The 22372-nt window shown below is 41.9% G+C and overlaps 1 protein-coding gene across 1 annotated transcript; it reads right to left on the bottom strand.

Annotated features, from left to right (window-relative positions):
* Positions 1-19757: 19757 nt before the first annotated feature.
* On the bottom strand, positions 19758-22340 carry LOC133804551 (L-ascorbate oxidase). Its single transcript, XM_062242705.1, is given in 6 exon segments — positions 19758-20437; positions 20440-20929; positions 21038-21217; positions 21345-21557; positions 21669-21761; positions 21920-22340. Coding segments are annotated over 6 exon segments (1713 nt in total). The 5' UTR covers positions 22193-22340; the 3' UTR covers positions 19758-19973.
* Between the last annotated feature and the right edge of the window lie 32 nt (positions 22341-22372).

Raw genomic sequence — 22372 nt, forward strand, 5'->3', positions numbered from 1 at the left:
AAGTAGTTCAGAGGACTAGTGAGGCTATTGAGAAGATTAGAACTCAGATGCTTACTTCTCAGAGTAGACAGAAGAGCTATGCAGATCCCAAGCACAGGAACGTGGAGTTCCAAGGGGGAGACTATGTCTTCCTTAGAGTCTCGCCATGGAAAGGGGTGAGAAGGTTTGGGAAAAAAGGCAAGCTGAGCCCTAGATTTGTAGATCCATTTGAGATCCTGGAGTGGATTCGTCAAATGGCTTACAGATTGGCCTTGCCTCCGGCATTGTTAGGGGAAATAGAGTGTTTGTGCTGTTATTGTGTGGTTTTAGTCACTTTGTCTCTTAACTTTGTTTGTGTAATTTGTTTTAATTAATGATAACTCTTGTGGAAAATAATGGAATTATGTTCTAAAAAGGTGGTATTTATTTTGAAGGCATAGCAAGAGGGTTCTTGGAAAGCTTAGTGAAGCATGTGGAAGGAAATCATATTAGAGTTGAAATTCTGGCTATTGTTGCAACATCAGTCAACTTTGCTGCAGCAAAGTATGGACAGTCAGCAACATAAAGTCTGCACACTTGGCATGTACTTAGATGAGGTGGAAAGGAGCTGCAAAATTCTGAAAAGGAACAGAATGTTGTCCCCCACGTGTAGAGAGAGAAGGAGAGGGTTTATACCCTTTGTGAGCCCAAAAAGATATTATCTTCTACAACCCAAAAAAAATAGAGAAAAAGGGAGAGAACCAGCCGCCCAAGCTCCATTGAAGGGGTCTCCTCTGAATTTCTTTGAGCTGAATCATCAAGAAGAGAAGAGGAAAAAGAAGGAAGCTAGAAGAAGAAGAGGATTAAGAGTTAGAAGACAAGAAGATAATATCTCTATCAATTTGGCTTGTTTTTCTAAACTCAACTTTCATATAATTTTCTTTTCTTTTTCTTCCTTCCTTGAACTCTTGAGATAATGCTGAATATTTATTGTGGTGACTTGGGTATTTTTACTATGACTTAAATTATTTGTGTTAGGGATATTGATGAACCCTAATTTGTAATTGCCCCCAAATTGTTGACTGTTTTATGAAATTTCTCTCTTGTTCAATTGAGCTATTTTTATTGTGCAAATCTCTTGCTTGGGAATGATCAACTTATGTGAGAGACAAGCTAGTTTTAATTCCGGACGGGTAAAAATTAGTGGAAATGCTTGATTGATGCATGTTGATACTTTTGTATTGATTAGTGAATAACTTAGGAATATTTTATTCACCTTGCAAACTTGAAGGATTGATGCTAGGAATTATGTTCTTGAAATTAAATTTAGCATAGGAATATGTGAATCTAATTGATGGAATTTTAACATGAGCATTTGGAAAAATGGCATGTGCATTAAATTGGAAATCCTAGTTACAAGAGAACTTTGCTATGAACTTTGTTGCAACATCAGGGGCAAAACTACAAATTAGGGGGATTTGATATGCCTAACTGTTATCACCATAGTAATCGCAATTTGTCATTTTCCAGCTTTATTGTTAATCACCTATATTAATTATCTTGTTTAATTCTTTTTGTCCTTTAGTTTAATTGATTAGTCATAAAAAAAAGGGATAGTTAATTGCACCCCAAATTGTTTGATGATGATTTTTACAATATTTGTCTAGCAATCCTTGAGGAGACGATAAAAATTACTTTCATTATATTACTTGTCCAACGATTGTGTACACTTGCACACACTTAGGAAAATCCGTAACATCAGCTGTGCATAATGTATTTCATGTTTCAGCTCTTCGGAGGTATGTATCTGATGTGAGTCATATTTTGAGCTATGAGGATCTGGAGCTTGAGCCAGATCTCTCCTTTGAGGAGCAACCAGTTCAGATACTTAACAGAAAAGATAAGGTCCTCAAGAATAAGACGATACCTTTGGTTAAGGTATTGTGGAGGAACAGTAAGGTCGAGGAAGCGACCTGGGAGCTGGAGTCAGATATCCAGAGTCAGTATCCCGAGCTGTTCAGGTAAATTTCGAGGGCGAAATTTCAGTAAGGAGGGGATAGTTGTAATGCCCCGAATTCTCCGATGTGGTTTAATGGCGGGATTAGTAGGCCGGGAGGGCCATACTTGTTTAAATATGCCATTAAATGATAGTATGCATGTATATGTGAATTATATTATAATATGATGTTAAATGCATGCATGTGGGTCCACATTATAATTACAGGGGTGTGATGGTAATTTGGCCCGTTGTGGGTATAATTGTATATTTGTATGCATGTCGGTGATATATGTTGAGACCACATTATAATGTGGGTTTGTTCGAGCTATTCGGCATGAGACGATTTTGGAATATTGATTAGCGGTCTAGTCACAACAGGTTTAAGTTCGGGGATCAGGATGAGTCTCAGGGTGATTTTAATGATTAAAGTGTTACCGGGAGTTAAAGGGTAACGGGATATGAATTATTGGTGTTTGAGATTATCGAGAATAGTGGGAATTGGAGAGCGTTAATTATGATTAACGAGATAGGTGGAAAATACCAATTTTTCCCTTGGGAGCCTTTATAAACTATTAATTGACCTAGGGGTAAAATGGTCATTTCACCCCTAGGATAGATATAACCATTTTTGAGCTGAAAGAAAAGAAGAAAACAGAGTATACTTGAAGCTTCTCCCGTACCTATCTTCCCTTCAATTTTCTTTGTGATTTTTGAACCATTCTTGAGGATTCAAGCTTGGGAAGTAAGCCTTGGGAGTTTGGGAGTGTGTTCCTCTATTGAAGAGCATCATAAGCTGAGCTTTGGGTAAGTTTCTAACCATTGAAATCCCTGGTTTGCCCTATTTTAGTTCTATTTTACAGTTGAGATTCCTAGGTTGAATACTTGGTTTTGTTGGGAGTTTTGGCTAGGGTTCTTATGGTTGTGATGTTTGGGGTATGTTAGAATGGTTTTTGGGTTCATTTGGCATCAAAAATGGGATTTGGAAGCATTGGAATCAGATTAGAATCGAAGGAGATGAAGAAGAAGGTTTCAGGGGGGCATCTAGTCTGGAGGTAGCGCTATAGCGCCCACCCTAGAGCGCTACAGCGCTACTCAAGAGGCTTTTGGGCGTGTTGGGGGTTCTGAGAATAGCGCTGGGGTGCTAGGGGTCAGCACTGTAGCGCTACTCTGTTCCTTCAAAGTCTCTTTTTGAGTGTTTTTAAGGGTTTTTGACTTGGGGTTTCAATCCTTAAGGCCCGGGATCGTATCTACTCACCGTGTGGGCATGTTTCGAGGTCCCAAGAGTGGTGCTTAGGTTAAGACCCTATCCATGTTGATTTTCATTAATGGAGGTTATAATTGGTTGTGATTAGGTAACTGCTAAGGAATCAAAGGTCGATCGTTCTCAGGAGTCGTTCTTATTATTGTTTCTCGCTCGAACCAGAGGTAAGAAAACTACACCCCATACTTGACATGCATGGTTGTTCATGAGGCATGTTGATTGTGTAAATGTGGACATGGATTGATTATTGAATGCTTAGCAAATCTTGCTCACGTGTGCATGGTATTGACTAATTAGTCAGATTTGGCAAAGGTGTCAGTATCAACTGTGAAGCTGTGACTCATTAGTCAAGTTCGGCAGTGGTACTGGGCACTAGTCATACGGTGCTGACTCATAAGTCAGGACGGCCTTAGCGTGTTCAACGCAAGCCAATAAAGATTAGATCTAATCGACATTTGCATTGGATGACTCAAAGAGCATTAATGCCGGACCGACCTCAAGTTCGATGAATACTATATGCGCTTGTGTGGCTTACCCATCAGTCACTCATCTGTTAAGTTAGAGACTTACCTATCAGTCTCTCATCTATTTAAGGCTAGTGGCTTACCTAGCAGCCACTCTTCTGTTTAAATTAGTGACTTGCTTGTCAGTCACTCAGTATGGTTTTCTAGAACCTCAAGTGATATTCACTCATCTGTTTAAGAGCTATAAGCTCTGTGTGATTATAATGATAATCATTTGATAACATTTATATACAATACTGTGTTTTCTTGCTGGGCTTTGGCTCATGGGTGCTATGTGGTGCAAGTAAAGGGAAAGAAAATCTCACCCAGCCTTGAGTGGAGAGCTTAGGTGGTGATGTGTACATATGCGGCTGCTTGACCACCACGGCCAAGGAGTTCTCGGAGGAACTAGGGGGTTTACCCTATTTTTGCCGCTTAGGTCGGTGGGTTTGAAATTTTGAAACAGTAATGACCTTTTTCAGTTGTAAATAACTTGTAAATGTTCTTGTGGGCCCATGAACAGTTTTATGTATTAAATAAAACATATCCTTTCCTTTTGTTGGTTTTTCACCTTAGCCTATTAATGACACTTAGAACACGTTGTTAACTGAAGGACTCGGGTAGCGGGTCAAATTTCCGGTTCACCGTAACGGTTCTGGGGTAACCAGGGCATTACATTGAGTCGATCATGGAGGTTCCTCTTGAGGTGTCTCCTCTTACTCCTTTGGCGTCTACTCAAATTCTTTTGGCCTCTAGCCCTGTCGCAAAGGTAGAGCCGTCTTTTTCTACACCAGTTCCTCCCACTTTCAATGATCCGGGTGCTTCTTGCTCTGCGCCCACCGCTTTATCTAAGCCGCATCAGTCTGCTATGCAGAACTTAAGCGCCCTCATGGACTGAGTATCGCATTTGGAGCAAACAACAACAACCTTTAATGGGATAAAGTATAAGGACCTGAACACCATTCTCACGAAGTCACTCTTAGACATTCAGAGTGTGAGTCCTTCACAGTTTCCTTCTTGTCTATTTAGCTTGTGTTTTGACATTTATCTAACACTTGTATGTTTTTTGCAGGCATTGATGCTGGTCTCTCATGTCCATGATAGGTCTGTAGAGTGTACTTCTATGCTCTCCAACCTTCATTCTGAGCTTGAAGCCGTCTGCCAAGAGGTCCTGGACCTTAGGCGCGTTCTTGGCTCAAGGGATGCAAACATTGCCTTAAAGGATAAAGAAATCAACACCCTCCGTAGTACCATGGAGCTCAAACAGAAGGAAGTGACCGAGTTGACTCTCAAGATAAACCAGATGGAGGGGGAACTTGCCGATCAGCTCCAACAGTCTGAAGTGGAGAAAGAGAAGCTGATTGCTGACATGGACCAATTGCGGAAGGACTCTCTTGTCGAGAAGGAGCAAGAGGTCAAAGCTGCTCGGGACAAGGCTCGAGAGGAGTATTCAGAGATGGCTTTCTCTTTCTTCTATTGGATTTGGAAGTCCAACAAAGATCTGAACTTAGATTTCCTTCCCGAGATACGCGAGCAAAAAAGCTTAGGAAGTGTCTGGCTCGTGAGGCTGCCGAGGCTCAGGGTAGTCTATCAAACGATACTCCTCACCCTAGTTAGTCTTCTTGGTCTTTTATTCTGTTTTTCCTCTCATGCCATTGGTGGGGCACCTTTTACTTGACAGTATTTACATATGATATTTTATGCCTTTTTGTTATGAGTACTCAGTGTATTGATTGAAAAAATTTATTTCCAATGCTTACTAAGTATATCAACACACAACTCTCATTGGTTTAGGTATCAGTATACTTTGAACACATGTATTTTGCGTGCCATACTAACCTTACTCTTTTACATTTTTCATGCTAACAACCATGGTAATGTGAGTAGTATAGTACTTCACCAAGTACCATGAACAAAACGGTCAGGTCGACCACCCCATGGGTGATAGGCCGACCACCCTATAGGGTTGATGAACTGACCGACCACCCTATAAGGGACATGGCTAGGAGTCTTTGTACCAATGCCTTTTTTGTATTTTTTTTTTGCACTTTTGGAACATATGTTGAACAAATGTCCTAGAAAAACTTGAGCTTGCTTAGTACTTAAGGTCACACCATCATTGCTTGTGTATAACCCGATCAGTATGTACTATATGCCCCCCAAGTGATCATGGGTTTAAAAGCCTAGGTCACTTGCTACTTGACCATGCCTTGCTTCGAGCATTTAGACACATAGTACTATCATTTTCATCCAATGATGCAAGCAACAAATGCTTGTCCCTCATTGGTAGTCGAGTGATGGTTTCATACTCAGTAGTAATGATACCTATACACAGATGCAGATTGTGTAGCAAGTGTCGATCATGATCTACGTAATCTCTCCTATACTCGTTATAATGATTGTAGACAGAAATGTCTAAGTTGGACCAATCGAGTCTAGATGGGCTAATCGAGCCTGTAACGAGTCTTAGATCAAATTATCAATCGGTCCCTCAAGGAACAGATTCGATGATGATCCGATAATGGAGACCGCTCCTCAAACCAGTCTCTTTTGTTGATCGTATAGGTCGATAGGTTCCTCAAGAACCAAGATCGAACGTAATCAAATAGTTGGCGACAAGGTCCTCGAACTAGTCTCTTGTTTGGAACGTGTCGGTCGATAGGTCCCTCAAGGACTCGAATCGAACATGATACAATATTTTGGGCGACAAGGTCCTAGGACATGTCTCTCATTTGGATCGTATGGGTCGATAGGTCCCTCAAGGACCAGAATCAAACGTGATCCAATATTTGGCGAAAAGGTCCTCGAACCGTCTCTCGTTTGGATCGTATGGGTCGATAGGTCCCTCAAGGACCAGAATCGAACATGATCCAATATTTCGGGCAACAAGGTCCTAAAACTTGTCTCTTGTTTGGATCGTATGGTTCGATAGGTCCCTCAAGGACCAAAATCGAACATGATCCAATATTTTGGGCGACAAGGTCCTAGGACCTGTCTCTCGTTTGGATCGTATGGGTCGATAGGTCCCTCAAGGACCAGGATCGAACATGATCCAATATTTGGTGACAAGGTCCTCGAACTGTCTCTCGTTTGGATCGTATGGGTCGATAGGCTCCTTAAGAACCAAGATCGAACATGATCCATTAATTTGGGCGACAAGGTCCTATGCCATGTCTCTTGTTTGGAGCTTATGGGCCGATAGGTTCCTCAAGGACCAGAATCGAACATGATCTGATGGGGTTGACAGGTCCTTAGGACAAGTCCCTTATTGAAAGAAATTTAAAGAACTACAGAAACTTTAGAAATTAAATTCATTCATTGAAGCACAATGGCCGTTACATAGATAATTCGTAAATACAACATTTGCAAATTAAAACTTGTGTTGTTGTTGATCAATCTTCACTGATAGTACCAGTGGAGGTGTTCGCCATTACAGTAGTTTTTTATTAGTTCTCCATTCAGTTGAGCTATCTTGTACGTCCATGGTGGGATCACCTCCTCCACAAGGTATGGCCCTTCCCAGTTAGGTCCTAGTACCCATGCCATAGTGTCCTTAGTGTTTAGGAACACCCTCCTGAGTACTAAGTCCCCAACCTGAAATTTTCGATCTTTCACTCTAGAGTTGAAGTATCTTGCCACATTTTGTTGATGTGTTGCTACTCTAAGACTTGCCTTTTCTCGTCTCTCTTCGATTAAATTGAGGGACTCTTCTATTAGTTGATGGTTCCTCCCCTGATCATATGTCTCTCGTCTATGCGATGGGGGAGTGAATTCAACTGGCAACATGGCTTCATATCCAAACGCCAAAGAGAACGGCGTATGTCCTATCGCCGTTCGCACCGTCGTTTGATGTGATCATAGGACCTCAGAAAGTAATTCTGGCCAAGCTCCTTTGGCCCTTTCAAGGCGTTTCTTTAGAGTGTCTTTGATAGTCTTGTTCACTGCTTCTACTTGGGCATTAGCTTGGGGTGTACTACCGAGGAAAATCTCTTTGCGATTCCATGCCTTATACAAAAGTCTGTGAACATATCACTATCAAATTGAGTCCCATTGTCCAAGACTATCTTCCTCGGTAGGACAAATCGGCATATGATATTCTTCACCACAAAGTCTAAGAATTTCTTCGAGGTTATGGTAGCGAGTGATTCTGCTTCAGTCCATTTGGTGAAGTAGTCCACAGCTACAACAGTAAATTGTACTCCTCCCCTTCCCGTGGGTAGCTTTCCGATTAGGTCGACCCCCCATACAGCAAAGGGCCAAGGACTCTGCATCGGTGTTAATTCATTAGGTGCCGCTTGGGGTATCTTGGAGAACATTTGACACTTGTGGCATCTTTTGACATGATCCATCGAGTCTTCATTCATCATCGGCCAAAAGTATCCTCGTCTTAGGATTTTTTTTTTATAGGATCTGCCCCCCAGCGTGATCTCCGCAAAACCATTCATGTACCTCAATCATTAACAACTTTGACTGGTCGGGTGTAACGCACCTTAGCAGTGGTAGAGAGTACCCTCGTCGGTACAGTACCTCTTCGACTATCATATACTGTGCGGCTTGTCTCACTAACTTCCTTGCTTTGTTCTGATCACTTGGTACTAATCCTTGATTGAGATAGTTAATAATAAGGGTCATCCATGTATCTCCTAACTCAATAGGTAGTGCCTCCTGCTCGGTTATGCTTCTTTCTGCCAAGTATTCGACAGGAACAATGTTTAAGGTGTCTGCGTCTTTGGTACTCGCAAGTTTGGCTAAGGAATCGGCATTGGCTTTCTGCTCTCTTGGGACTTGTGTAATTGAGTATCTCTTGAACTGCACCAACAAGTCCTTCACCTTGTTCAGGTACTGCACCATCCTAATTCCCTTGGCTTGATACTCCCCCAGTACTTGATATACCACTAGCTAGGAATCGCTGAATATTTCTAGGGACTATGCATGTACATCTCGAGACAAGCGTAATCAAGCTAATAATGCCTCGTACTCAGCCTCGTTGTTTGAAGCGTTGAATCCAAATCTGAGAGCGCAATGGATTCGGTGATTCTCCGGAGTGATCAATATGATTCTTGTGAAGACAGATTTTCTCTGTTTTGGCGCGTCTTGCAGCTTCCGAGCTGGTGCTATGGCGAAAACAAGGGCAAAAACTCAGGGGAAGTCGAAATCTGCTATCAAGAAATCAAAGAAGAGAGGCCCATCCTCTTCTTCAGATGTTCAAAAAACAAAATCCATGGATGATGTCCTCTGCATTGAGCCAATTGCTTTCTCGGATGAAGATGATGATGGAGTGGAGGTGCTTCATGCTGGGTCGACGTCTATGGAGCCTAAATTGTGTGATGTGCACCCAGAGCCTCTATCTCCCAATTCATCTTTGCGAGACATTCAGAGGCAGGACGCAATCAGATCGGACTTCGCAGGTTTTTTAGCTGCTAATCGTAAATGTGCTGAGACCATTTCGCAAGGTAAATCTAGTACTCCTCCAGTTCTGCGATCTAGAACAGTCATAAGGAATTTAGATCCTTCTTTTTCGAATGTTGAGCAAGATTGTAGGGTAAAAATCACAATGGAAGACATTGAGGAAGAGGTAGCATTTTGGAACTCTTCCATGGTCTGCTATGTTCTTGGAGCCAACCCACCACAGTCAATCTTTGAGGGGTTTGTTAGACGAATGTGGAGAGACAAAGTAGATAAGGTTGGGCTGCTATCATATGGTGTATTCCTTATTCGATTTGAAACCATTGCATATAGGGATGAGGTGCTCAATGGTGGGTATATCTTCCTCAATAGGAGACCTGTGGTGATGAAGGCCTGGGATCCTCACACCAATTTCAAGAAAGAAGATGTCCGAACAGTACCGATTTGGATTCAAGTCTCTGATTTGGATTTGAAATATTGGGGTGAGAAATCATTGTTCAAGATTGTTGGGCAAATTGGAAAGCCTGTGCAGGTGGACTCGGTGACTAAAGAGCGAGACAAACTTAATTTCCCCAGAATCCTCATAGAAGTGTCAATCAGACAGGATTTTCCGGAACTTATTTACTTTGAAGATGAATATGGGTCCAAGGTCTCTGTATCAATCATGTATGAATGGAAGCCTACTGTTTGTGGCCATTGCAAGGGCATGGGACACATGACTGATGCTTGCAGGAAGAAAGAGGGGCGGAAATAGCAATGGGTGGTCAAAGAAGGTGTTAAGGGTGCAGCAACTAATCAAACTACCCAGGAGCCGATAGTAGATGCTGATGGATTTCAGCAAATCACTAAAGGAAGGAAATATAAGGATAAGGGAATGATGGAAACACAAACAGCTAATTCTTTTCAGGCATTCGTTGATCTGCATGATTCAGCGAATACAGCAAGTGAGGGTGGTAATGCAGAAGGCATGAATGGAGGACAGCAGTTACCTAAAACTAGACCACAAGATTCAGCTGAGCAGATTCTGGGCACAGTAGAGTTCACTGGATTAATCAAAGGAGCGAACACAGGAGGAGGGGGAGAGCCTCCTCTTCGACATGGATAGAATTTTGAGTTGGAACGTCCGAGGGATCAACAACCCACAAAAGCAACAAATGGTTAGGCACTTGCTTCATTCTCAAAGGGTGAGTTTGGTTGGTCTTCTCGAGACGAGAGTTAAGGCCCAGAAACTTGGGTCCTTATATGTTAACATGTTCAATGGTTGGTGTTTCTCTTCTAACATAGCTTGGCATGCGGGTGGAAGAATCATAGTAGCATGGAATCCTCTTAGTTTCACAGTGAACATTTTACGATGTACTAGCCAACTCATACATCTTCTAGTGTCCACGTTGGATGGTAAGAATCGATTCTATGTCACTTTTGTGTATGCTGTTAATGATATAGATGGGCGTAAGGTTTTATGGAGAGATCTACAGGATATTAACACCCAGGAGGCTTGGGTTGTCATGGGAGACTTCAATGAGATACTGAATAAAGAAGAAAGGATTGGTATGCGAGTGAAGTATAGCTCAGCCACCAATTTTATTGAATGTATTGGGGAATGCCAATTAGAAGATGTCAAGTATAGTGGGAGTTTTTTCACTTGGAGCAATAAACAACAAGGCGATGACAGAATTTGCTCCAAAATAGATAGGGTGCTTGCAAATCAGATTTGGCTGAATCTTTTTAGCAATGCTGAAGCTGTGTTTCTGCCTGAAGGAATTTTTTATCATACCCCAGTGGTTTTGTCTGTATATCCTGAGATTCTAAGTGGCAAAAATCCATTTAAATACTTTAGAATGTGGTCCTCTCATCCAAAGTTTTCAGAGACAGTGGAGGCAGTTTGGAAGCGAGCAATTACTGGGACAAAAATGTCTCAAGTAGTGGCTAAACTCAAGGCTCTTAAAGGAGCTTTAAAAGAATTAAATAAGCAAGGGTACAGTGATATTCATGCAGCTACTGCTCGGGCCAAGGAGCGCTTGGTTGACTGGCAAGAAAAACTTCAGTCTGATCCTTTGAATTCTGAGGTGCAATTTCGAGAAGCTGAAGCCAGAGACACTTACATCCAATTGCATAAAGATTTGCATTCTTTTTTGCAACAAAAAGCCAAACTAAGTTGGCTCAAAGATGGGGATGCAAACACAGCAATTTTTCATGCCAGCATTAGAGAAAGGCGACGACATAACATAATTTTATCAATTGTAAACCAGGAAGGAATCAGGGTAGATGCGCCTTCTCAAGTAACAGAAGCATTTCTGTCCTTTTACCAACACTTACTGGGTACAAAGATGACTAATAGGCGGCCTGTGATTCTCAACGTGGTGAAACAAGGGCCCTTAGTGACCAAGCCACAAGCTGATTTGCTACTGGGCGAGTTTACAAAGGAAGAAATCAGGAAGATCATCTTTGAGATTCCTGGGATCAAGGCACCGGGACCAGATGGATATTCAAGTTATTTCTTTCAGGACAATTGGGACCTAATTGGGAATGATGTTTGTGATGCAGTAATCTCCTTCTTGCATTCAGGTCACATACTCAAAGAGATTAATACAACTGTGTTAACTCTTATACCCAAAACTAAGTGTCCTAACACAGTTAGTGATTTCAGACCCATTGCATGTTGCAATGTAATATACAAAATAGCCACCAAGTTGATTTGTTCGAGACTCAAACACATCCTTCCTGAGTTGATAGCACAAAATCAAGGGGGCTTCATCAAAGGTAGGTTCATCGCTCACAACATTATGATTTGTCAAGATATCATTCGGCATTATGGGAGGAAAGCAACAAAGGCAGGGTGTGTGATCAAACTGGATTTACAGAAAGCTTATGATACAATAGAGTGGGATTTCCTCGAAGAATTGCTCCTTGCTTTCCAATTTCCTGACAAGTTTGTAAAGCTGGTTATGAATTGTGTCCGGACTCCGAGATTCTCTCTTATGTTCAATGGCTCAATGCATGGATTTTTTGACGCAAAGAGAGGATTACGGCAAGGGGATCCTATGTCTCCGCTCCTCTTTGTCCTCGGAATGGAGTATCTCACAAGAATTTTGAAACGAATTGGGACAAAATCAGACTTCAAGTTTCATGACAGGTGTGCAGAATTGAAGTTAAATCCCCTGAGTTTTGCAGATGACGTCCTTTTGTTCTGTCATGGAGACTTTAAAAGCATCCATTATCTATTGCAAGGACTGAAGCTCTTTTCTTGTTCCTCTGGGCTGCATCCTAATCCCTCGAAGTCGGCTGTTTACTGCTGTGGCATGCAGGATAGTGAGGCGCAGCGCATTGTGGATGCATCTGGATTTAGCAGGAAAGAAGTACCATTCCAATATCTAGGCATCCCTGTTTGTGCCAAACGAATTTCAAGCACTGAGTGTGCTGTATTGGCTGATAAAATGACAGCTAGGATTAAGACTTGGAGTTCTAAAAATTTGTCCTTTGCTGGCCGAGCTGTATTAATCAACTCAGTGTTATTAACCATACACTCTTATTGGAGCCAAATCATGATCCTACCAAGGAAAGTTATTGCTGGCATTGAGGCTATTTGCCGTGCTTATCTTTGGAAGGGACAACACCTATTTCAGGGAGCAGGTCTTATAGCTTGGGAGAGAGTTTGTCAGTCCAAGGCAGCAGGGGGAATTGGTTTCAAACGAGTTGCTGAATGGAATATTGCTGCCATTATCAAGTATGTATGGGCAATTGCAAACAAGGAAGACAATTTATGGGTTAGGTGGATACATAGTGTCTATCTTAAAGGTGGAGATTGGTGGAACTACCAGCCCCCTACTCATGGGAGCTGGTATTGGAAAAAGTTGGTGGCTGTCAAGGATCGTGTTAAAAGTATTGCTGATATACAGCAATTTGTTGGTGCCAGATATCAGATATCCCATGGCTACATGATGCTGTGCCCTGTTCAGAATAGAGTTAAATGGAGCCAAGAAGTGTGGGGTAGACTTAACCTGCCAAGACATAGTTTGGTGTTCTGGATTGCTGTTCAGAATCGGTTGAGAACAAGGGAAAAGCTGAAGAACTATAACATAATAGATGAATCTCATTGCTTGTTCTGTCGGCATCACACAGAAACAGAGGAGCATTTATTTTTCGATTGCTCTTTAGCTTGGCTTTGCCTTCAGCAAGTGAAGAACTGGCTTAGATGGGGAGCTGAATCAAGGCATCTGGGTAGTCTTCTCAGGTGGATAGAAAGAGCCAAAATAAGTAAGTTCAAAAAACAATGCTATTCCGCTGCACTAGCAGCTTTGGTTTACCAAGTCTGGCATGCCAGAAATGAACTTCTCTGGAACTCGAAGGTGATGACAGTAGATATGATTGTAAAGAAGATTAAAAAAGATATAAAGTACAGAGTCAGATGTGTTTGGCCTCAACATGTCAATACACTAGAAATAGAATGGTTCTTGGCCTTATAAAACTAATGGTGTAAAGAGGGATATTTTCTAACAGTTTACATATTTGTATAGATTTTGCTATTATTAGGTCTTCCATTGAAGATGCTATTAGCTTGTATAGTTGTTATTGGAGTAATGAAAAACTTGCTGATTCATCAAAAAAAATATATATATGATTCTTGTGCCTGAGTTATGTTCATTGGATGCTCCATCAACATATAGCTTCCACACAGGAGTATCTCCTTCCTTCTCGGTATCTCCATTCTCTGACTGGTAGGAAGGGTCTTCAAGGTTGGTGCCTTCGACTATGATGTCTGCCAATGCTTGTCCTTTTATCGCCGTCCTCGAATGATAAGTGATATCGATTTGTCCTAGTTCCACTGCCCACTTGAGTAATTGTCTCAAGGCCTCTGGTTTCTGAAGAACTTGTTTCAGCGGTTGATCAGTCAGGACTCGGATCGAGTGAGCTTGGAAATATGGATGCAGCTTTCGAGAGGCGATTACTAAATAGTAGGCTAGTTTTTCAAGAGGGGGATACCTAGACTCCGCACCTACTAGCCTTTTACTAATATAGTATACAAGGTGTTGTACCCTGTTCTCTTCCTTTATCAAAGCAGCACTAATTGCATGCTTGATGATTGCCAAATAGATGAATATTACTTCACCATATATTGGCTTCTCTAGGACGGGAGCTTGCGCAAGGTGTTCCTTCAGGGCTTGGAAAGCCTCCTCACACTCCTCGGTCCATTGGATCTTCTTGCTGCCCCTCAGTAAGTTAAAGAAAGGGACACACTTGTCCGTAGACTTTGATATGAACCTACTGAGGGCAGCTACTCTCCCGATTAAGCTTTGGACTTCTTTGAGTGTGGTAGGTGACTTCATGTAGATCAATGCTTTGATCTTCTTGGGGTTAGCCTCGATTCCATGTGAATTGACTATGTATCCGAGAAACTTACCAGAACCAACTCCAAACGAGTACTTGAGAGGGTTTAGCTTCATGCTATACTTTCTAAGTATTGCAAAGCATTCCTCCAAGTCTTGAACATGCCCTCCAGCTTCTTTGGACTTGACCAACATGTCATCGACGTATACCTCCATATTTTTGCCAATCAAGTCTCGGAACATGTCATTCACTAAACGCTGGTAGGTGGCTCCTGCGTTCTTCAAGCCGAATGGCATCACCTTATAACAGTACAATCCCTTGTCTGTCCGGAAGCTAGTATGTTCCTTGTCGGGAGGGTGCATACTTATTTGATTATACCCGGAATACGCATCCATGAATGAGAGTATTTCATGTCCTGCCATTGCATATTCTAGGTAATGGAAAGCAGTCTTTGGGGCAGGCCTTGTTCAGATCTGTGAAGTCCACGCAGGTCCTCCACTTCTTGTTTAGTTTTGGGACCAACACGGGGTTTGATACCCAATCAGGGTAGTAGGCCTCCCTTATAAAACCGTTTTCCCTGAGTCGCTCGACCTCCTCCTTCAGGGCTTGAGATCGGTCTTTTTCAAGCAGTCTCCTTTTTTGTTGCACTGGTGGGTAGTTCTTATCTATATTGAGGACATGACTTATTACAGATGGAGAAATTCCAACCATGTCCTTATGTGACCAGGCAAAGACGTCCTGGTTTTTCTTCAAAATTCCACCAATCGTGCTTTAATTTCCATCTTTAACTCCTTCCCGACTTTGATTACTCTAGTCGGGTCCTCCTCATCTAGTAGGACTTTGTCAAGATCTTCGGCTGGTCCTACCCCCATGACGTCATCCCCAAAGCGAGGATCGATGTTGTTTCCCTCGCTTTGGGAAACTTTCTATAATAACAAATCTTTGTTAAAAGGAGCCTTCATCAATAGAATGTTTCTCTCAACGTCAACTTCCATGTTGACAACCTCATCGGTTCCTTCACCCTCTTCGCAGCAGGTTACTATCATGTTGTTTACGCATGGTCCTTTCTTTGCCTTGGCTACTGACGTATTGTAGCATTTTGTGCCTCCCTTTGGTTACCCTGTACGCATCCTTGCCCTGCGCTGGTAGGGAACTTCAAACATAGATGCCAGATAGATATTGTTGCGTGTAATGCGATCAGGAGCGTGTAATGCCAGATAGATAATGTTGCGTCTCCCGAGTACCACATTGTAAGCCGATGAACAATCTACCACCAAGAACTCTGTCATCACAATCTCGTGCCTGGGGGCATCCCCCACTTTGACTGGTAGTTTAATAGTTCTTGCTGGTTCTAGGCATTCTCCCGTGAACCCATATACCACTTGGGAACACGGTGTCAAGTCCTTGACCGTGAGCTTCATCTCCTACCACGGTCGCTCGGTTTGCCTCTCTCGTGAATCTTTGAATGTAGTATTTCAGGGATTCATCTTTCCCTTGCTTGATGTCAACTAACTGATTGGCATAAACTGGTTGAATCCGCCTGGCACTAAAGACCTTGCAGAATTATTTCCTAAACTATTCCCAGGAAGTGATGGATCTAGGTTTAAACTTCCAATACCATTTCTGAGCTGAGTCAGAGAGAGTGTTAGGGAATACCCTGCACCTATAATCATGCTCCACACCGAGTAACTCCATCTGATCCTCGAACTTCCCAATGTGTCGTACCGGGTCCTCCTTCCCAGTGTATGTAGGAAGTTTCGGGGTCTTGTATTTCAGTGGTGGTTGGGCAGCTTGGGTCTTGGCATTGAATGGGCTCCCACTTCTATGAGCCAACTCGATATCTGAAGGTTTCTTTGTTAGACCCTCAACAACCATAATGAGTGCATCTATTTGAGCCTGCACTGCTGGTGGGATCGTTGCTCCAGGTGGGGGGGATATCCCTTGTACCTCCTCCTAAGCACTGGTCCTCATGTTGATGACCTCCCTTAAATCCTAAGGTCGTGCATCTTTCCCCATCCTATCGAACACAGTACTTGTGTTATTCATCGGTTCCTTTCCCTTGCGAGACTGAGGGTGTAGGGGCGGTAGGTTCGCCTTGCCCTTGTCAATGCGACCCTACCCCCGAGCCTCTCCTCCTACATGACTTTGAGATTTGGAGCGACCATTTCCATTCTTGTCACACCTCTCAGATGTTTGACCCTCATCTCCGGCGTTGTTTCGTCGGTCCCCCTGGGAGGGGGCCTTTAGGTTGGTAATACTCCTACTCCTAGATGGAGTGTTATTCTTTTTAGTCATGGAGGAGGCAGTCTTGGACTGTGCCTCTTCATCATGGGGAAGTGGTTCTGAGAGTGTCCTTGGGGTCCTACTTCTCCCCTGGGACTCTCTGTTACTGTGGTCTCGCATTCCTGCTACTTCCCCTAACCCTCCCTCACCGCCTGAGCAGCAGCTTCATCGTTAGCTCGGGCTAACTGAGTAGCCACCTCTAAGGCCACAATGCCCTCTTGGTGCCTCCGATCAGCCTCCTGCTCCCTCTGGATCATCATCTGGACATGCTCATCGATCTCCCGTTGTTTTCGTTCCATAGTCGCCCTCTTAAGGGAAATTTCTGCAACAAAGGCCTCCTGCCTCGCCAGAAATTGCGTCATCTCCTCCTGGTGAGCATCATGTGGATCTTCTGCATCAGGTTGATCTCTAACCTCCACTCGAGGTTCGTTAATGGGATCTATGGGATCCTGGGTGGTGGAATCCCTGGGAGCATTCTTCTTAGTTTGACTGGGTTTTGGAGGTATCGTAAAAATGACGAAAGTGTGTTTCTTGATTTCGTATTCTCAACGAAAGCACCAAAATGTTGACCTGTGAAATTGGCCAACGATCGTATGTACAATATACGACACCTTTTGAATGAAATAAACGAAATAAATGATAGAGTACGATTATCTTAAATAAACACACATGAATTTTATAGTGGTTCAGCCATGTTCAGATGAACAGTAATAACCTAATCCACTTAGATTTTAGTATTGAGTCACTCGACAATTACAATGATGAACAAAAGTGTTCACTCGTTTCTCACTTGCCCAGAATTCCAGCCAAAAAGCTCTTAGAAAAAAAAAAAAAAAAAAAAGAACCCCTTTAATGAAGTCCTGGGTCCTTTATTTATAGTACCCAGGAGCTGTTACACGACTAGTGATACTAGGATCGTGGGTTGGCACACGATTATCAGGTAGTGGAGATACGTGTCCACCTTCCCATGATTGTGTGATCGTGGGTCTTCCTGTTGCCTTCTATGGATCGTGGTTGATAATGCAAGATAGAAATGTCTGGGAGATATTAAGTATCTGTTGGTATGTCAGACTTAGGTGCTAGGCCCGATGACCAAAGCTTGGGTGCTGGACCTATGACCTTCTAGGTGCTAGGCCTGTTGATCTTCGAGGTGCTAGGCCTGTTGATCTCAGTTTGAACGAGAGTAATTACTTCTCAGTGAAGTGTACTTGGGGGTGTAGGCCGACCACCCTATGGAGGATAGGGTCAGGCCGACCACCCCTAAGGTCCTTGGGCATATTGGGCCGACCATCTCGGGGTAGGATCAGGCCGACCACCCCTAGGGGGTACAGGGCTTGCTTGGGCCGACCACCCCTAGGGGTAGGGGTTAGGCCGACCACCCCTAGGGGTATTGGCTTGGTCGATTTTCCTATAGGTCCTGGACCTATCCTTTTTTCCCGTCGGTCTTTTCTAAATACTTTTTTCGTTTTTCCCTGATTTGTGATGTCATGTGTCACATTCTCATTCGCCACGTCATCCTTGTATTTTTTAGGGATAGCAATAACATTTCTAAAACTAATCTAAAACAAAAAAATCTAAAAATATTAAATTTATTTAACATGTTTATTGGAGGAGTTTGAGAGAAATCAGTCAAACCCAATCAAATGGATAACCTTTTTATTTCATTTTCTTTTTTCTCCCAATGGGTAAAAGCGGGCTTCTTCATCTTCTTCAACTGCTTCTTCTTCATGTTCTTCAGCAGGCCACCATTGGAGGAGGACAAGATATCAAATAAGGGGACAACCTTGGTTGAAGTTGGATTTGCGTGTGTCGGTGATGAAGCTAGGGACGAACTTGGTTGAAGCTCGTGACTGGATCTACGTGCACTAGGGAGGAAAAGCTTCGATAGAGAACGTGCTTCGAATATGCGTGCATCGAAGACGAAGGACTTTGACGGGGTCGAGCGTGGGGTCGTGGGAGGAAGGGTTTGAAGAGGGTCGTGTGCGAGATCTACGTGCGCTGGGGAGAAGGAGTCGATGGTGGAGCTAGTTTGACAAGGTAGAAGGCTTCGTTTTCTATCGAGATATGCAACTTTCCAGATCTTATTTTTCTTTATTCGAAATTGTTTGAATCTGTTACTTGTCATTTGTTTTTGTGAGTTTTGAAGGCTTCTTAGAAGATTGTAGATTGAAAATTGCTCTTGTATAAATTTGGGTATTTTAGACATTGAAGAACAATAGATGTACATGGATTGGTCTCGAAGATTGTCGTTCACGATGTCCGAGATCGTGAAATCTGATTGTTGGTGCTGACTGCAAAGGTGTGGGTGCGGATATAGTGATTATCGACTGCAAATTGTGGTCTAGGTTTTGTGACTTTGATCTTTGCTAAGGAGCTTTGTGACCCAGATTTGTAATTAGTTTATATTGTTATTAGAATTTGGACATTTTCTGAGTAAAATTTGTTTAGATTTGGTTTGTTTTAGAAATGTTATTAAGATATTTAAAAAAAAATCAGTTTTTGTTAGTGGTTAGTTTTTTTGTTTTAGATTAGAAAACATAAAAATATATATTTTTATTTTTTTAAATTTAATAATTTAACTCAATTGGGTTGTGCCACGTGTACCATGTATACCCCTAACGGCTCGGGGACCAACGGGTGCACCAAAATATTAACGGTAGACATTATTGCCGTAAATTTTTTTACATAAGCATTTAAGTGCAACAAACTTAACTACATGGCATTATTGCGGCAAATATCCCTTAAAAATATAGCATTCATTGGAGTGATATTTTATGAGTACTCCCAAATATTTTAGAACTATAGGAGAGCTTTTATGGGCAGCCACTTTTTTCAACTTCATGTTATTCTCTTTAGTTTAGATAACATAAACTATATTAATAATGTTTTTATAAATTTGAATTTCTATTTATTATTAAATAATTGATGCAAAAATAGAATAAAATTGATTAAAGAATTTGTGGAGTTCTACTTCTAGATTTAGTTAGCAACCTTTTTTAGGACATACCGGGAGAGATAAAAGTAGAAGATTTGACACAACCATTCATTAACTTCTTGACTTAAAATTTTCTTGTGCAATGTGTCATCGTCGATCGACGATGAATGATAAAAATTATTATATTAATCTTTTCACTAAAGAATATGCATTATACATTAAAATAATAATAATAAGAAAGAATATCTAGTGACTTTTCCCCTCAACTAGTGGACCTTTTCTCTTAACCAAACTTGGACCTTATCATGGTAGTCGGAGATCCTTGCTAGCACCACACCCCAATATCGACGAAGGCAATTTTCCAACCCTTTCAATCCCTTCCTCAAAAACTACTCCCATACCCATGTAGAAATGAGACTCAATATGGCAATGGAAAGCCCAAGTTCCCGGGTTATTAGCCACGAACCTCAGAGCAGTCCACCCATATGGATGAACGGGCACTGTATTCTTCTCAATCGGGTCAACCAAGTTGTACTTCCTCGTGTCATTGTAGATGTTAAACTTACCAGACCCGTGTCCGAGAACCCAGAAATCATGGCCGTGGAGATGCCACGGGTGGGTCTCGCTGTTGTTCGGGTTCATAGTGTTCGCGTTCTGGAGTATAATATCCACTGTCGTATTGAACTTGAGCCTGTAGATCCCATTACTTGTTGTCGCGTTAGGGTTACTATGATTCGTAAAGATGTCGTAATTGACGAAATCGTACCATCTGGAGGTGGGTTTTGGTCGAATTGGTCTGTCAAGTTGTATTTCAGCGAAATGAGGTACGGTGTTTTGGGGTGGTGGAAAGAGACATTGTTTACGGACCACTTTCGGAAGCCATCGACTTGGTTCTGAGTGTTCAAGAGAACGATGACTCTGTCTGAGGTCTGGGGTGGGGCCCGGCCCAAGCCTTTGCGTGCTTTAATAGAAAGACTTTGGGCCAAGCGTGGAACAACATCGTCCCAGTTTGGGCCTACAGGTGGGCTCATCGGTGGGGACCTCTTGGGATGGTTTGGGTAGTAATTGAGAATGGCTAAGCCGGGGGATGTCTTTGGAGGACGGCTTACTATGTTTGTCTGGATCCAGTAGTTTCTTGATGGGTTTTGATCTGTTTTTAGTAGGACGGAGTATGTTTCGCCGGAGTATATGAAGAGATTGTTTACCACAAAGGGCTCCACATAGTGCCCATCTGCTTCTACCACTGTCATGTTATGACCCTGCAAGTATTAATAAAAAAAATCATGTATTTAGTAAAGGTTTTGATGAAATATGTTCCAAAAATGAAGCCAAAATAAAATAAATAATAATAATAACGAGAAAAGTACCTCAATTTGAAAACTAAGGGCTGATAGAGAAGTTAAGCTGGAGACCCTGAGTCTATAGGTCTTTCCTGGGATTGCCGTAAGGACGTAAGGAGAGCATTCAGGATTTGATGCGTTGCAGACTTTAGGATCTGTGGTCAGACCAGAGCATTTGAATTTTCCTTTTCCTTGTATTAGAAGTGACTGAAAAGAAAAGGAGCCCAATTAGAAAAGCTGTAATGATCATGATCATGTATGCGCATGAAGTGAGAATTCATTAATTAGATATATATATGTGTAATTAAGCTGAAGAATATAGTAATTAAAGTACCTGAGGTTCACCAACCCATTCAAAGGGTATGGAGGACAAGCCAGTAGATAATTCATGTGTGCTTTTATGATACCAATCATTTAATATAATGCTTCTATCATAGTCATAATCAAAGGGCTCTAACTCTCCATCTGGAAGTGCTACTCGAATTGACCCATATAGTCCTGCATCTCTTTGCATCCCATAATGGGCATGATATAGATATGTTCCAGGCTACATATTAAAAATAAAATAAAAATTAATAAAGCTTTCTTACATGATTAGTGATTCTTAACATACATATTCATTATTAATTATAGGTTTTTTAAAGTGTAAATTAGTTACCCTGTCAACTACGAATTGATACTTGAATGTTTCTCCAGGCTGTATTGGACACTGAGTAACTCCTTCGGTTCCATCAAACCATGGTGAACCAATCTGTACACAGATCATTAAAAACAAACAACTATTAAAAACCAGACAATAGCCAATACCTCTCAGATTTTAATACCGAGTCAAATCCTTGCTTTGTTTGGTATGTACAAAAGTTATATAATAAAGAATATAGATAGATAGATATAAGTATATGTATATACCTGTCTGATTCCATGCCAGTGGATGGCCAAATTGTCACCCTGTTGAGCCGAAATAGTGGGGCCGGGGCTTCTGCCATTGATAGTGATGACCGGTTTTCTGAAGCAATCAGGAGATTTGAATTCGTACCTTACATCCCATTTGTAATGGTGGATTCTAACTGATTCGACTGCTGTGGGAACGATAGTAATAATGGCCAAAACGATCCACAAACTCACAAGTAGTGATTTTGGAACCAAGTAGTCTATTCTACTTTGAACTACCTTCAGCACCATTCTCTCTCTCTCTCTCTCTTTTCCAATTATATGCAAAATTTATTCAGAGCTGGCCAATGATCTTACAAATATTTTTCCGAAAATGGAAATGTTAAAGGAGCTCCAAAATCCAAATGGTGCTTTAAGCTTTCTTTATTGGCTGATATTCTCTTAATGTAAGGTCTAGTGTGCATGTATGGT

The sequence above is a fragment of the Humulus lupulus genome, chromosome 1, assembly GCF_963169125.1.
Source record: "Humulus lupulus chromosome 1, drHumLupu1.1, whole genome shotgun sequence".
Taxonomy (NCBI): domain Eukaryota; kingdom Viridiplantae; phylum Streptophyta; class Magnoliopsida; order Rosales; family Cannabaceae; genus Humulus; species Humulus lupulus.